Consider the following 18,514-nt stretch of genomic DNA (forward strand, 5'->3'; position numbering starts at 1 on the left):
TGTGTAGGAGTAGAGAAAGTGAGTGGCTTGTGAACTGGGTAAGAGACTATTTTTTATTGAAAAGTGACCCCAAGAAATTCAAGGGAAAGCATATTGGAACTATTGGCTAGCAGCGGAAAAAGTACATTTAAAAAAATCAGAATTTCTAAGAAGAGAAGTTTTTTGAAAGAAAACTAAGGAAAAGAAAATTGAACTCTCAAAGTGAAGACGTGTTATTGAAAAGGTATTTTAAAAAATACTGGAATTCCACCTGGAGCTTGTTTTTTATTATTATAAATGTTGCCCTCCTGGATTTACAAATTTAAAATAATTAAAATCAGCACTATGCAGACAGGCAGTACAAGCTGAAGTTTGAGGGCCATCTGTTGCTAAAAGGAGAACTGTGCAACTTTGGGACCTTTTGCATTGTTGAATTATAAGTATTTACCTAAAAACTACTAGATACTTATACAATAAACAAGACCTTTAGTCGAGTCACCCTGAATATTGTTGAGCAAATCAAAGTGATTGGAAGAGGCGGGGACAACCCCCTGGCCTCTTTTCTTAAAGTGGATTGATTGTAAAATGGAAGCAAGTGGAGACAATGAAATGGAGCTGATGTGCCAAGACATTAAGGATTTCATGAAAGAGCAACACAAGGAGATGAAGGAAATATTTGGTTGTATAGAATGTATAGATCAAAAACTAGAAAATATAATACAACAATAAAGAACAGGACTATGAGGAAAAATGGAATCATCAGAAAGAGAAAAAAGACAGCAGAATCGGGAAATCAACAACAAGAAGGCAACAACAAGAAGATACTAGTACAATTGATGGTGAATAAGGGAGTAGAACAGAAGGGAAATACTTTAAAAGATGTGAAGAGGAAACAGGAGAAACAGGAGACAGCTGTAGAAAAGAAAAGGAGGGTTGAAAATTGAACTTTCAAAGTGAAGACACCCAGGAATCAAACTATTCACGCAATGAGATGTATAAAAATAAAAAATAAAAACTATTTTTTTTAAAAAAAAGGTGTAAAGGTCATCCTGGCTGCCTGCTTCAGTCAAGTATGCCTCTAAATTGGGCACCGGTTATGTAAGAGAATATTAGAGGTGGAAGATACAGAAAAAGAATCATTTTATACTATGTGGCAAAAAGCTGCTCCTGTATTTTACCAAGAAAACCACATTAATAGAAATGCTGGTTTACTACTGAGGAAAAACTGAGGATCTTTTGCATATAATGGTGTTTATGATGTGGGTAGTTTAAAAACTTCCAGATGTCTGTTGCTGAGATTTTCATGTAGGAAAAGAAATTCAAAAGATGCCAAGATAGAATTACAGTGGGAACATGAAATATAAGCATAAACTTGAGAAAGTTCAACATAATGAAGGGTGAAATGAATTGAATACACATTGACATCTTAGACACTAGCAAATTGAAATGTATATTGGACACTTCCAGTATTCCACTGTTTACTACTCAGGACATGAACAACAAGGAACAGTATATTCAGCAAGGGCATAGAAAGAATAGTATTTGGCTAAAATGCTATAAATAACTGAACAGTAACAATTAGACCTGATGGGCAATCCTGTAATATGACAGTTATTCACATTTATGCTCAAACTAATGATACAGAAGAACAAGATGTTGATTACTTTTATGAACAAATTCAAGTTTAAATTGACAGAACATCTGAACAAGAATAGCAAAGTTAGAAATATAAAGGAGGAACCTTTTCAGGTACTGCTAAAACCCAAGAAAGAGAACAAGCGAACTGGATGTTAGAACATGGAAATTGCCAAGAAGAAAGGAGATATTAAAGCCAAGAAAGGCAAAGTTTCCAGGAAAGAACAAACAATTTCAGGGAGCTCTTAAAGAAAAAGAAGCAGTATTACAATAACATCTGTAATGATACTGAAGATGGAAACAGATACAGAAAAATGAGACAAGTTTCTCAAAAGATTTCTGAACCCAGAAAGGGATTTCAACTTCAAATTGACAATAATAGATTGATAGTAACTAATTCAAATGAGATTAAAGAAAGACAGAAGAATACTGAAATAGTATGTAATAGAAATTTCAAAATTTTAAATATCTTAGAAGATATTCCTTACTTACAAGAACTTCTCATACTTGAAGTTAGGTTGTTAGCACTTTCATCATTACCAAATTGGAAGGCTGCAGGAATCGGTGAATAGCCACAGAAAGAAGAATAAAGATCTTAATCAAACTATGCCAGCAATTCAGTAGGATGACACTGGGTCCAAAAGACTGAGGAGATACTGTAAATCTGCATTCCAGTATCAAGGAAAGAATACTCAACAGAGGATGCAAACTATTATACAATATCCTTTATTTCACATGTTGATAAAATAATGTTTAATGCTTATCTCTAACATTGTTTAGATTTTTATGTGGAAAAGGAGATGTCAGATGTTCAAGCTTTAGAAAAGATTGAGCAATTACATATCATTATGAATGCACACTGAATAATTGAATAAATTGCAAAATATTCCCAAAACAGTATGCATTTCATTAATTTCAGAAAGACTTTTAGTTTGTTGATTATGCCAAGCTGTGGAATATGCTTTTTGCTCATCAGGGTAAATGATGTATAAAGATTGTTCAAGGCAAACAAGTCGCTTTTCTGCCATAATAGTTCCTGAGATGCTAAGCAACAGTCCTGAGAAACTCAAAACAATATGCAGGAACCACATTCAGGGCTATATGCTCTGGGATCATTTTCGGTCCTCCACAGGATTCTTAAATAGTTCACAGAGACACATATCACCCAGACTTCAACTGGGAAAGTCCAAATGAGATCCCTGGAACTGTGAGCTTATCTGGATTTAATTTGATTCTGTGACTCATGATTTTGTGATTCCTAATCCACCCATCCCTTTTGGTTAAAGCTTTTGCCCTGTATAACTGCACTGGTTGATAGTTTCCCGAATTATTAAAATATGCTATCAATCTAATGCCTTATAATACAGGTTTTTAATATGAAAACAGCAAAAAAATCTCTTTTCCACAGCAGACAATATCACCTTTTCACAAGGTTCTCAATGTTTGAAAAAAACAGGAGCTGAATCTAAGTTAAGTTTTTTGAAACTGGGTCTGTTTGAAAGGAATAGGATAATTGTGACAACTGATTTCAATGGCAACAATGCATTTTTGTTTATATTTCTATATTATTTTTTAAAAGTATATCCTGTTGATTTGTAGATATACCTGTCTGGGTAACTTAATCTGGAATGGAACGATAAGCAGCATTCCAATATACTATCTCTCCTGTACAATTGTGTTGGGTTTTTTTTTCTGGAATGTTTTTCACTACCGTTTTTGGATTAATTTGTTTTCAAATTCGTTTTCTGCTTTTCCCCATCACATCAATTTTAGTCTTTTCCATAGGACTGTAAAGGAAATTTTAAAATGTATAATTGTATTTAAATGCCCATGATTAAGGTTCGGATAAAAATGAATTTATATATATACATATATACATATATACATATATACATATATACATATATACATATATACATATATACATATATACATATATACATATATACATATATACATATATACATATATACATATATACATATATACATATATACATATATACATATATACATATATACATATACACATATACACATATACACATATACACATATACACATATACACATATACATATATACATATATACATATATACTCATTCACTCATCTCACTATAAACCTTACTATAGATTCTTGTCTATTCATCCTTGGGAGTTGGCACAACATATACAGTATTGTATTTTGTTGTCTTTCTTCTTTTGTATTGTATTCTATAAATTCGTCCAAATAACAGTTTATCATGATTGGTAGGATGAAAGAACTGTCTGTCTGTTTCTTTTGCTACTTACTTGAACTACAAGTCAGTCTTGCTACTTCTATTTTTTTGGCTCAGATTAAAAACAGATCTTTGACTTACATTTCATTCATGTATATGTATGTATATGTATATATGTATATGTGTATTCGTATATACACACACCATACATTGCATTGCAAACTTAGAATTTTATCAAACATGTTCTAAATATTTTGACTTTAAATTTTAAATATCACATATGCAATTAAGTGTCCGTCACACTTAAGTTTCATACAGCTTCAGTGGTAAATAACATTTGATATTTATCAGAGCATTCTGCAGTAAACTTAAGATGACAGTAGACGATTGAGTTATCTGCCCTTTGAAGAATTTATTGCAGTATAAGATCTGTCAGAAACGTAGACAAAATGAGAATATTCAATTAGATTCCAGCTTCAGTTAGCAAACACAATTTAGAATATTAACCAAATTCCCTTAAGGGGGAATCAAGTCAATTTTCTAGTGAGCAAACAAAGACATTTCTGAAACATAGGTTTCTTTAAAAATGCAAGGCCTTTACTTTTAAAAATATTACCATTGCATAATAAAGAAAAATAGCTTTTTATAAAAATTAAAAATATAATTTCAGCATATGAATAGCAAATATTTCAAATCACTCATCACAATTCCTTGACCTCAAAAAAAAGCAAAACAAAAAACTTCCACAGAACAGTATGTGTGTGTCTGTGTGTAATATGTAACACACACACACACACACACACACACACACACACATTCAAGTTAAAAGATAAAATAGCATCGATTCAGTTCTTTGCCATTGTCATCGTTAGACTGTCCTGCCCTCCCCTGTATTTAAAAACAATGAAACAATATGTAATTCTTCTTTAACATAAGAAGGATAAGAAAATTTTATTTCATCATTAGTCATTTTCTCTAAAAAGCCTATTTCACAGTTAATATCCATTCATTCTGTTAACTTCTATAATTGCTCAGAATGAAAAATGAAAATTTGATTTAACTGTCCAATAAGCTGATGAAATATTAACCTCATTACTGAACAGTATTATTGTACTAATTGGTGTTTCTTTCTACAAATAGGTAAATTGAAAAATTAATTAAACCCTTGATGTCTATAGTCTTAAAATACATTTAACTAAAACATATGCCTATCCTGAAATGTGCAATGGTTTTACATTATTTAAACATGCAGTTTTTACACTTTTTCATATTAGAAAACAAGATATACTTCAAGAATATACATTTGAGAATATACAGTCTCAAATGATATCAAACAGATGGAGAATGCTTTGAGACACATTCTCAAAAGGGCCATATGCTGACAATAACCCATTTTCTTTCTATCACCTCTTCCTTCCGTTTCCCCCCCTCAATTCTCACATGTTCAGTGAGTACAATTTATTATTCTATAGATTTGAAATTTAATGAAAAGATATATCAAGATTTACTTGTATAACCTACACTACAATTTGTACACCCCGTTTGCAAATCTATACATTATAATGTTAATTCATATCAATATTATCCAGAAAGCTGCAGGATTTGTTGAAATACTAGCACAACTGCTTAAAAGTCTAACACAATGGTGCAGTTAAATTGCTATACATGATTGATAAGCAGGTACAAAAAAAATCACAGCTGTGGCCAAGATGTATTTATATTCTAATTCCAACAAGTAATCAAGACTAAAGAAGGTTCAAACTACTGAATAAATGCACTTATTTTATATGTTAGTAACATAATACTTAAGATTTTAAGTCCAGTCTTGAACAGTATTGGGAACAGGAACTGATAGATATATAAGCTTGATTCAAAAGTGACATGGATATTCCTCATATTTAGAAATTATGGGAAGGCAAAGAAGTTTCTAAAAAACAAGTACAGGTAGTCCTTGACTTATAATCCACAATTGAGTCCAAAATTTATGTTGCTAAGTGAGATAATTGTTAAGTATATTTTGCCCCATTTTACAACCTACCTTGTCACAGTTGTGAAATGAATCCCTGCAGTTGTTAATTTAGTTATGTTTGTTACGTGAATCTGGCTTCCCATTAACTTTGCTTGTCAGAATGTCACAAAAGGTGATCACATGATCCTGGACACGACAACCATCATAAATGTGAACCAGTTGCCAACCATCCAAATTTTGATCACATGACCATGGGGATGCTGTATGAAAAATAGTCATAAATCATTTTTTCCGTGATGGAACTTTGAATGGTCACCAAATGAATTGTTTTAAGTCAAGGACTATCTGCATTTTTGCTTTGTTGACCATACATAGCTTCTGACAGTGTACTCCAATTGTAATTATCTCTTTAAAAGATGGGTGTACTGAAAAAATGATATGAAGATCCGGAAATAATAGTTCAAATGGAATATGGAGCCACTAAGTACTTCTAAATTGGATAACCCTAACCCTAACCGTACCCATTTAATATCTGTTGAATATGTCATGAAAAATGCCTAAATAAAAGATATAAAAACTGGCATTATAATTATTGGGAGAAACATAACCTCAGATATGCAGCTGGTATAATGCAAGGAAGATTTTAAGGGCTTTCTTGTTGAAAGTAGAAAGAAAGTGCAGAAACTGATCAGCCATTGAAGATTTGAAAGTTTTTGTTTTCAATGTGTCTGTTTTACTATTTCAGATTTGTATTGTTTGTCTTCTAATGTTTATATTAATTGTATGCCTCAGGAGATGTAGTTAGACTGAACACAGTGAAAATTGTTAGAAATAATAAATGTTAGTTTAAACAGTATTAATAAACATTCAAGTAGAAATTAGATTAAACCTCTTGATCAATTATCACAATCAAGTTTGTGAGGCTATAAGAGAAGCCATTTTTTACATTAGGTTGTAATGCTGAATTTTAGGCAAGTTTAAACTCTCTTCTATGAATATATTAAGAAAAGACTATAACCTATACTGTTTCTTTTGCAATATTTTTCAAGTCAACTTTGTGCAATATACGTTAATGTAATATATGCAAGAATAGACTTAGACTTTATTATAACTTTATTGCCATTTTAAATGCATACGTTAAAATGAAATTTCATTGCATACAGCTCTCAAAGGGTCACCACCTCTAATATACACTTCATAAACATGACAAAATGTGTGCACACACCCATGCCCACATATATTATATGACACAAACAACACAGTCTAGTCTTGATGTATGCATGTACAGGGCAAGAAAAACGAATCTTGCAACTGTACCAGACGGATGGCATAGGGAATAAAGCTGTTACATAATCTGGTAGTCCTATTAGAAATACTTTGAAACCTCCCTGGGGGGAGCAAGAAAAACAGACCATGAAATGGGTGTGTGGGGTCTCTAACAATGCTTCGAATGTAAGCATGTAGTGCTTATAAGCAGTAACAGGAAGCAAACTTACTATAATGTTCTTGCTGTCCTTACTATTTTCTGTATGGACCTTCTATCTGAGTCACTGCTACCACCAAACTATAATGCAGTTTGTTAAAACACTTTCAATCATGCCTCTGTAAAAAGTAGCCAGGACAGAAGAAGAAAGATGATAATGTAATAGGTAATGTTTTAATATTTACCTATTTACAAAGTGATTGCCATGTTAGATATGGCTACTTACAAAACACAGAAGCCAAATTGATGTTTTTATTTGCCACCCATCCTAATTTATCTTCATCTCTTTTCTTCTAGTAAGGTTTCATATACCATTTTATTTTCTAAGAATGCCCATGGAGCCTATATAAGACTCAGAGGCATTTTTTGAAAATAAAGCTAAGGATAAAGGCTAAGAATTCACAACAGGGTAACTTCTCATTTAAAATAAGTTTACAAATAAGAGTTCTTTAAAAAGTAGAGATGGGGCAGATAACCTAAAAAAGCAGTAAGAGGAGGAAATGTTTATATTAGCATCTGTAGGCATCATATTACTTGATAGATTTAGAACCAAGGATATAGTATAATGATTCCATCCAGATTTTCATTGAAATATTACATATGCCATAATTTTGCGTTAATTTTCAGCAATATAGAAGAAATTTTCTGAATGTTGATATAAAAATATGAGATAGAAGATAAAGTTAGCATATAATAAAACTGAAGAATCAGTTTCTAAGGAAGCATGAATTTTTGATGAATGAGATCTAGGTCCTATATTATTTTTCTCTCAGGGCTATTGGTCTTCATATGCAGCAAAAAAAATCTGGATTTTCATTTTCAAAAAAAGAATCTTTTAACAAATAAAAAAAATGAGGACTATATTTTGCTTAAGTGATCAATGCATTATAGTAATCTTTGTCAAGTTCACTAAAATATATTTTATATAAAATATATCATAAAATACTTTATACATGTGTGTAGAATTGTGTTTGTGTGTTTTAAAGACAATACTCCCCTCTTTTTTGCTCTCTATCAAAAAGCATCTTTTAAGAGTCATTGGGAATCGTGTGCGATGTTGCTGACACAGAAATCCTTGGGGCAAGCATGAATATTTTTCACTTGTACCCAGTTTTGGATATTTACAGTATTCAGGCTTAGGTAGAGCACAAGTTACACTTCTGCTATATGAGCTGCATTGGTTACCAGTCTGTTTCCAGGTCAAATTCAAGGTACTTCAGAGGTTGTCCTATGAAGCCCTATATGGCATACGACTGGGTTATTTGAAGGATTGCCCTTTTCCAGGTTCATCTCCCATCCCACCAGATCCAATAGAATAGGCATGTTACAGGATCTCTTGCCTAGGGAGATTCATTTGTTGGGCCCTAGGCACTCCACCTGTTCTGTCATGGCACCCACATTTGGAATCTTCTCCTAGAGATAAGGTTGGCCTCATCACTCCTAGGTTTTGAAGGACCCTCAAAACCTGGTTATGCCAGTAGGAGTGGGAAGTACATGGGATAGGTAACCTAGTGAAGTATCACCCTTACTGTAATATATCTCCACCTATTGGTTTCTTTTTGTTTTGTTTTTGTTTTTATAGTTAATGATTTTTAATAATTATTATATAATGCTGTTAGATAATGACTGTTTTATATCTTTGCTGTTTCATTGGATTGTTGTATACTGCCTAAGGTTGCTTAGGCAAAACGTGTGTGTGTTTGTGTGTGTGTAAGTAAGTAAGTAAGTAAGTAAATATCTTCAAGTTTATGAATAAACAAACTTTATTGTGTCCTATGCTATTGTGTCCTAAACTACGTATTTCAATGATTTTTTTTAAAAAAGAAAGATTTAGAGAAAGTAAAACAAGTTTAAGTTATTTGGCTAATGAAATCATAAACATCACTTCTCTTTTTAGTCGCAATGTGCCCAATATGCTGCTGATAGAAGAGAAGAGGAGAAGATGTGTGATCATCTTATCAGTGCAGCCAAGCATCGTGATCATGTTACAGCAAATCAGCTAAAGCAGAAAATACTGAATATTCTTACTAATAAGCATGGTGCTTGGGGAGCTGTTTCATATAGGTATGTTGTTAATTAATCATTATAGGAATGTTGTTAATTATATGCTCCTGATCTGGTATTTTGAATGGATGTGAGCATTTATGATACAAATAATCTGAATCAATTCCTTTTCATGCAATTATTACATTGCAAGCATAATCTGGAATTTAACTGAATTGTAAAGTACTCATTTAGCTTTCACTACTTCCTCTTTCTCTTTATGCTATCTTATTTCTTTCTCAGCCTTTATACTAACCCAATGAGCTCATTTCTTTCCTCATTTTTCTGAGGTGAAAACATGTGATAAGCTTCTTTTGTAAATTATGACAAAAGCAGGATGTACTACAGACTTGGAGATCATGTGAGCAGTATCAATATAACTAGTGAGCCCAAAGTCTATCAAATGGCTTGACCATAATTAGAAAATGATAGCCCTAACCATAGAAGAGTGTGACAGTCTGAAGTAAAATTAAATTAACTTTCTTTGCAGATTTAGGTCAATATCACTTCCATAGAGCTGGATGAGGAAAAATAATAGTAGTTCTGTGTTCTGACCCCCCCGCTCTCGTATACCAAGGCACTCCAACACAAAGTCTCTTCAAGATGTTTATTGACATACAGGTTCAACCTTGGCAGCAATCCAGCCTGCCAAGGTCAAGATAGCACTCTGGGCAGCAATCCAGCTACAGCGACACCCCTTGGCAGCAATCCAGCTACCAAGCTCCAGATATCCACCTTAGCAGCACTCCTGCCTGCCAAGGTCCAGGGAACAGATTGGCAGCAATCGAGGTAAACCCTTTGGCAGCAATCCAGCCTGCCAAAGTACGGCACAGATCTGAGAGCTTCTCCAACTCCAATGATCAGTTGATTCCTGCAAAGGGTGTGTCCACAAGCAGTCCCTTTATAGTCTGGAGAGGAGTCTAAGTATCAGCAGCTGAGAGCAATTACCTCCTGTAATTGCTCAATTGCTCCTTACGCCAGGTAGCACGCCCGTAACGAGCCTCTAATAGCTCACTGCTGATGTCTGACTCACTGTCCCGTGACTCCTCCCCACTGCTCCAAGGCATGACATCAGGAGCTCCCTTCCTTTGGCTTTCACCACTGCTCCATGCCTCAGGCGCCTCCTGGTGGCCAACCAGCCTCTCTGCGCCCTGCTCAGAGTCGGAACCTGTCTAGGGTCCTCCACATCCTCCTGAGCCGACTCAGAGGGACCCTCGCTGTCGGAGTCTGGTGGCAACTCCAACGGCTCCTGCTGGGCCACAACAGTTCTGTAATAAGAAAAAATAAAGATAATCTTGAGTTCTGCTCAGCTCCTTCTGGTTGCATCCATTTGGTGACCTTGGTAGCATTCCTCTACATTGCCTTGTTTTTCCCAGAATTTTTTCCTCCAACTTCTCAGGCTAGTGGCTAGCCAATATCTTAGAATTCTCAAGTGGTCACTTGAAACACTAACCAGGGCTGGATTTGCTTAGTCATAATTGCCTTATGTGATTTTTCCTGAAGCCCAATTTTATAATCACATAAGCAAAGCTAGATTGATTATTGAGTATGTTTTGAAAGTTGGAACTTGCACTGCATTGCACAAATTTGGGGAAATTACAGAGGTTGTTAAGGAATGGCTTCTTAATTATAGCAACAAAATTGTATAATCCTTTCACAGGGAATTTTATCTAATCTTCCTATTAAGGAAAGTAAATAAAGCTTTGTTTTAACAGTTTTCAGGAATAGTCGATTGAATTTTGTTTTATAGTCATTTAATACTTAGCTATTTTTAAGAATACTGTATGTATGTACTTATTTCTTTCATTTAAAAATATGACACATAAAATCACATTTATTGTAAAATTAGTTTAGAAAAGTATATGTACAAAGAATTAAAAGATGAGTAAATGTTTTAATGGAACATGTTGTTTTAAAAAAACAACAACCACCACCTTTAAAAAAATTGCCAATATTGAACTTGTAATAAGTTCCTTAAAAAACTTAAAATTTCTGACAATGAAACTTTATTGCTGCCCTTAGTGTTAAAGCTTTCTGAAATACAACTGTCTCAGTAGGAAATTTTACATTTGGACAAAGATAAAATAAATCCAATTTTGATTGCTTGCCCTTAAAATATTATATAGCTCTTCATTTATTATGATGTACAAATAATCAGAGAGGTACGGCATAATCAGATTTTATGGTACTTTAATATTTCTTAATGAGTATCATTTTTATTTCTATTGGATTTCAGAAATATTTTGGCTGTGATATTTTATTTCTGTGTGTATAAACAAATAAAAAAGATATGTTAGGCATATGTATATTTCTGGTGAAAGTAAGGGGCGCTTAATAAAGTGGAAAAGTTTTGATGATGGAATTAATAATATCATCAATACAAAAATCATATTTGCTCTTGTAAAGCAAATATCTTCTTTTGCCATGGTTAGTTTATTTTAAATGTTGCCTGGAGGAAAATATATATTTTACATAAGCATGATGTCAACTTGCTGCCTCAGTCAGCATCTTATCTCCAACAAATTTGCCCATAAATAACAGAAGCTATAGATATTTATATTATCTATGTAGAGACCCTTCTCTGTTTAATGTTTAATTATTTATAATTTATTGTTTTTACAAATAACTCAAGCAGTGAACATAATTAATACTCTCTTATTTTTTGCACAACAGCCCTTTGCGGTGGGCTGTGCTGGCCCAAAGTCACCTTGCCAGATTTCATGCCTAAAGCGAAAGTAAAACTCATAATCTGATTTCTAGCCTGATGCCTTAATCACTAAACCAAACTTAATATGGTTGAAACAATTTTTCAATTTTTAAAATATTTTAGTGCAATCATTCTATTTAAAGTTCTCTTTTGAAATTTGTTCATGTGTTTGATACATGCAATTTCATAGAGTAAGGCATCTTGTATACTTTTACTACCTTTTACTATAACTGTAAATTTAATTCCTTTTAGTTAGCCGTAGGTGGAATCTTTATAGCCTTAGCCTTCTGAGTCCAGAGCAACATTTTTTTCCTGTTTGAAGAGATTAATATGTAGAGTTTAATTTGCTTCTCTTGCAGTATTTGCTACTTAGAAGTAATAGTAATAGATCTGGATCACAATAGCTATAATTATCCATAATAATGTTAAGCAGTATTGACTTCAGTATGTATTTATTTAAAATCAGTGTTGTGCCAACCCACAGAAGAAATTCGTATTTCATTTCTTATATAATTTATTAAAAATAAATAGCATATAAAAGATAGGGCATATGAAGATCAGAATCATTTTCTGCCTGTGTGATAGTGCTTGAATAAAATATTCCTCCTCCTCTACTATCAAGCTCACATCAGTCCTGATTCTTGTCTGAGAGAATAATAAATTGGGATGGGGAGTCATTGCAGCTGAGTTAGTATGAAAGTATCCTTCCCAGTCATCAAGCAACAATTCTGTCATGCTTCCCCTGCACCATTTGACATACATGTCCTTGGTCCAGCATGTAATAGAAATGTTAATAACTCTGATTCTGTCTGACAAGTGTTTCACATCTATATGCTGATCTCTCTTCACTGAGAGCAACATGTATGGAAAACTCTCAGTCCCTACAATTTTATGTATTCATACGTGGATGCTGCTTCCACTCCATTTATGTGAATGAAAAATGTTGCTGGACAAGTGTCTATCTAACTCCAGTGAAATCAATTTATTATAGATAAACTTCATCTACATAATCTGCTGCATATCTAATTTATGTTCATAGTAACATCCTAGTTTCTTTTCACATGGAAATTGTTGAAATGAAAGAAATATGTATAGGGCAGGAAAGAAGAAGTACAAAAAAGTACATTTCTTTTTCTTTGTCTTGCAATGATTCCTATCTTTTTAAACATTGCCATTAATTGACAGCATTCTTCTCTTATAAAAATTTTAAAATATACTTTTTTACAATGTATGTATATTTTTGCATGGTAACTAGACAACAGGAAATTAATCTACATCATAGTCTTAGACATTATTAATTTGAGAATCCTGTAATTTATAATGAAATATGTGATTTTAATTTTTATAGGTTACATTTTAATATTTCTGATTGGTGTCATTCTAAAGCTCTCAATTCAGAGGCCTCCAATTACAGACAAAGAACAAAGAACCGTTCTGGCATCAACACTTGGAATTATTTATTGCTTTATCTCATTTAAAATAGTTTTTTTAAAAAAGATCCAAAGTATTTTTTTTAAATCATCTACTAAAGCTTATTTAGAAAATATATTTAAAACATACATTAAAGCATTATAGAACACATATCATGCTCTTCATCTTTATGACAGCATCTTCTTTTCTTCAGCAAATGATGATTATTTTTCATCAAATACGATAAAGCAATTTTCAAGCATGGAATGATGGAGTAGGGAGAGATAAATAGAAATATTAGATGAATGCTTCACAACTGGGGTAATATACATGTCCAATTAGAATGGGACAGATGGGGGGGGGGGAATAAAATCTCAAAGCAGAGCATCCTGACTACATAGAATTTTTTTTCATTCCATTCTATGTTAGCAGTGACTCTTTCTCTTACTGTATTTCACATATCTTTTAATAACCTTTTTGAATGAAAGTTTATGAAATAAATTTCAAGATTATTTTCTGTAAGCTGATGATATATGTTCTTTTCTTGAAGTTATATCAGAAAATCAATATTTGTAAAATTGAAACAGTATAGGTTTATATTGATCTATGTGGCTAAATCAAAACTACAGGCTTTGTAGCAGCTTTTTCAGACAGCTACCTACCTACCAGTGGCAACTATCAATTTTAGCTTTCTACTGATAAATCAGCTTGAAAATTGGATGTCAGATTTTTTCAGTGAAGTAGTGATTTTTGTATGCCCTTTAACCTTTTCTTATATATTAGATTGGTTTATAAGGCTAAGCTTACCTTCTGTAGCCAATTTGTTACAGAGAGAGAGAGAGAGAGAGAGAGAGAGAGAGAGAGAGAGAGAGAGAGAGACTTTCGAATGGAAATATTTGCACAAAGTTCTTGAAACAAATTTCATTTCCCATTTTATATTTGCTTGTTGACTTAATTATAAGTATTTTCAGATTTTCTTTCAAACATATACTTAATATTTTAGATAGATTTGCATTTGATTCCTGATATTTAAAATAAATTCTACCTTAATATGGCAGAAAGCATTGCTTTAATAAATAAGGAGAGCTTGATTTGTTTTTGTGATATTTAACAATTTTTCTAACTACCAGTTACAATTATTAAGCAAGAAATTCATTTGTTAAATTCACACGTGTACGTCCTCTCCCTTTTTTAAAAAATGAGGCAAATGGCTCTACGTATCTTATGACGAAATCTCTTCTGAAAGTAGTTGTATAGTATTTGTTGACTCTACTCCAAATCATAAGTTAATTTAGAATATTGATTAAGAATTCTTCTGATGGATAATTACAACTTGCTGGAGAAAAATGTGGCATGTATTGATCTAGACGGAAGTATTTCAGTAAGTTTCCCTTGGTTAATAATGTTATATATTAACAGTTGTTATAAAAAGTAACATAGAGGCACATTATAATTATTTTATAATGAAATGAATGACTTTTATTCTTTTCTGAATCACCTTCACTCATATTATGTTAAACTGAGCAGCTTTTTTCTGATAGAACAAGCTTCTTATTTCATTCCTGATCTATATAAATGTCTAGCCTCTTAAAATAGCAATGCATTTTCTTTCTTAACACAAAAATAAAAACTCTGTTACTAGATTTATTGGCGTAATCATTCAACTGCCTATCTGTTTTGTGAGAGCTGAAAGCAGCATACATAGTGCTGTGCCCTTCAGTTTTTTCCAATGATAGTTATCTATGATATACTATAGATTAGGTTAAGTAAAAATGAGTGGACACAAAAACACAAGTGAACTGCCATAGCAAAGAATGGGATTTACTTAGATTCCTTAGTCTTTATGAAAATAATATTGTCTTGTACCAATAACTTCAGTAATGTTGCATTGTGAAATAATTCTTGTATTTTTTAAAGGTAAATATCAAGTCAAATCTATTATTACCTTGTTAAAATTACTGAAGAATTGAGATAGTTCCATAGATTATAGAAAATTATGTTGCTAGCTGTGAATCATTCTGTTCATATATCAGCACAGATTCCATACCAAGAAAGCATATATTTTATCACCAATTAGTTTCACTGTTAATTTTTTCTTAATGCTTGGAGCTATAGCTCTTTCTTCTGTTTTTCACTGACCGCATAATACAGATGATATATTGTTACTATGATATTTATAGACTGGACTGTGACCTCTTGCCTTTCTGCTTATAGTCTGAATTTAGATAATTCAGCCATTTTCATAAATCATTTGTTCTTCTGTATAGTTCTTTGATCACAATTGGCATATTTTTCATCTTTCTACATTGTCTCTAGTTGCTTCATACAGTATTATAAGAAGGCATTCAGATTTTAAAATGTTAAACACAATTTAATATACTTAAGAAACAATGTGGAATATTTTGGTTTGTGTACTTAGGTCATGTTGCATGTCTCAGGAGTGTTGAATGTACATGTAAAATAAAAGTACCCAATTCCTGATGTCAGAAGCTTTTGTTTAATTGCTAATTTTATGGTATATTAATTTGCTTCTGAAAATGTAGTGGAACCAATAAAAGGGGTGAAGTATATGTTACCTACAGTAGAAAGGCACAATTTAAACAATGTTGGTAAGATAAATTAAAATCACATGAAGAATGTAATTGATGATCTTGAGTATTATTGACCACAAGAGATAACAAACATAATTTTTCTGGAGATCTTGACATCAGGAGTGGTGTATGTTTTAAAAGTAGTGTATTTTATCAAGTTTAACAATGCTAATGATGACACTTAAAACCAATGAGCATTAATCTGAAATCTGTTGCACTTATCTATGATTACTAAACTAATTATATTATGCAGTACTTTTAAGATCAATACCATAGCATTTGAGAAGGTAATAATTGTAAAAGCAAAGAATATGGAAAAAGAATAAATAATATTTAATTTTAGCAGAAAACAGTAAAAAAAAGTAAAAAAGAAAGTACAGTATTTGATTTATGTGTCTAGCACCATACAACTGTGCAGTTTTATTTATTTTTTCCTAAAAGGTTTGCTAAACTGGCACCATGTGTAAAATAGAGGAAATTTATTAGCTTCCCTTGGTCAGATTTGTGATAGCTGGAGTAGGCTTGTTTCTTCTTTCAACACATTGTTACACATCTTTATATGAGGCACATTAATCAGCAGACAATATGTGAAAGAGTTTGATAAGCTCATTACAAAACCACTGCGTATAATAAGGTATCAAAAAATAGAAAATCTAAAGATCATATCAATATAAAATAAAATGTAAGATATTTTATAAACTTCTTAGGGGCGGTGTTAGAATATTCATATATGCATTTCCCCTCCCCCCCTAGTTTTAATGTTTTACTTATCTAAACTCAACATTACCTTTGCTGAAATTATGAAATTAGTAAGTAAATAATTATTTGAAGCTATAAAAGTCTGTTTCTGATTTTAAACTATAAAGCAATAATATTTCATTTCAATGTAATTGTGAGCAATATTAAGCAAAATTAGTTGAAACAAACCTACTCTATTTAGCAAGCAGTGAATCCATTTGCAAAAGAGACCATTTTGTTCTCCAATAAACCACTATTATACCCATTTTAAATTATCCCACTATTACATTTTTGATAAAGATAATAAATGTCTATAATCAAAGCAAGAACCATTTAAAATAGGAAATACTATTTTCCAACAAACACAGTGTTATTTTCCAACCTTCAGAGTATTAAACTGCAACCTAAGCCACTAGCTAAGAACATAGGTTCACTAACACAACTTCCTCAAATAAAAGTTTAGTAACTGAGGTAAATGAATATATTATAAGGACTAGCATATTAAGTATCTCCCCTTTAAAGCTTTATATACAGCAGGAAAGTTAAACAGATAATAACACGAGCTTATGACTGGAAGCAAAATCTATGTAACGAATTTACAATCTTATAATTTAGTTAGAATGTTGATATTACTTAATAACAAAGTGAAAGATTAGAATACTTTTACTGAGCTTCACATACACTGCTAAACTTTATAGAATATAAAAAACTAATATTACATTTAGAGGAACAACCAATCATTTCCAGAGATCATGTAAATAACTGTAGGCTGATAAAATTACGGGAAATGACTATACATGATCAGAATGACTTTCATCTGCCTTTTGTTAAGGCAGGCATTCATTTCACTTTTCAGCTGTGAACAGCAAGAGGCCAGCTGTGGCCAAGAAGGCAGCAAGCAATGAACTAATGTCAGATTGAGCTCTCAGAAAATGCGGCCCTGAAAGGGAGGGAGGGGGAGAGAGAGAGAGAGAGAGAGAGAGAGAGAGAGAGAGAGAGAGAGAGAGAGAGAGAGAGAGAGAGAAGGAAAAAGAGAAAAAAAGAAAGAAAGAGGGAGAAAAAAAGAAAGAAGGAAGGAAGGAAGGAAGGAAGGAAGGAAGGAAGGAAGGAAGGAAGGAAGGAAGGAAGGAAGGAAGGAAGGCCTGCCTACAAGTTACAACTATTTGAAATGATATCCAATGGATTTAATTTAAGGCAAATTAAACTCTTGTACTTTGGTAAAAAAAATAAATTAGAAAAACACAAACCAGCTTGGCCAAATATAATTAATGCAGAAACAACTATGTTTTATTATTACTTTTTGCAAGCTGTGGACCTTGGCTGGATTCAAAATCTAAGCAGGGTCAGCCTTGGATAATACTTAAGTTGGAGATCTTTAGGAAATGTCAAAGTCTTAAACTACATTGGAAAGCTTTTTAAAAACTCCTGAAAGGCAGTGATAAACTCAACTGTATTTCTGCCAAGAAGACTATATAGTCACCATGTCTACAAAGTCACCAGGAATCGAGCACAATCTTAAGGGGATATTCACCACATCTTATTAGTCCCATATATAGCAAATCTGCATTTTAATATTTTTACAGACTAATCAGTAAAATTAATATTAATCTAAACTTTTTACAGTTGTTCTAAAACTGCATGGCAAATATGTTTTTAAATTGTATTGCATTTTAAAAAGTCATTATTCATGGTCCATGATACCGTACTCCTGAATAAATATGAGTCCATTACTGAGATACT

General features: G+C 32.4%; 1 protein-coding gene across 2 annotated transcripts in view; it reads left to right on the forward strand.

Annotated features, from left to right (window-relative positions):
- Positions 1-18,514, forward strand: part of NBEA (neurobeachin) — a 370,152-nt gene that overhangs the window by 164,170 nt on the left and 187,468 nt on the right. For both annotated transcript variants that reach the window (XM_081951245.1, XM_081951243.1), the window contains one exon: positions 9,183-9,349. In XM_081951245.1, coding sequence (XP_081807371.1) covers positions 9,183-9,349 — 167 coding nt within the window. The remainder of the gene's footprint in view (positions 1-9,182; positions 9,350-18,514) is intronic.

Source organism: Natrix helvetica (genome assembly GCF_964273705.1).
Source record: "Natrix helvetica genome assembly, chromosome: 4".
In the NCBI taxonomy this organism is placed as follows: domain Eukaryota; kingdom Metazoa; phylum Chordata; class Lepidosauria; order Squamata; family Natricidae; genus Natrix; species Natrix helvetica.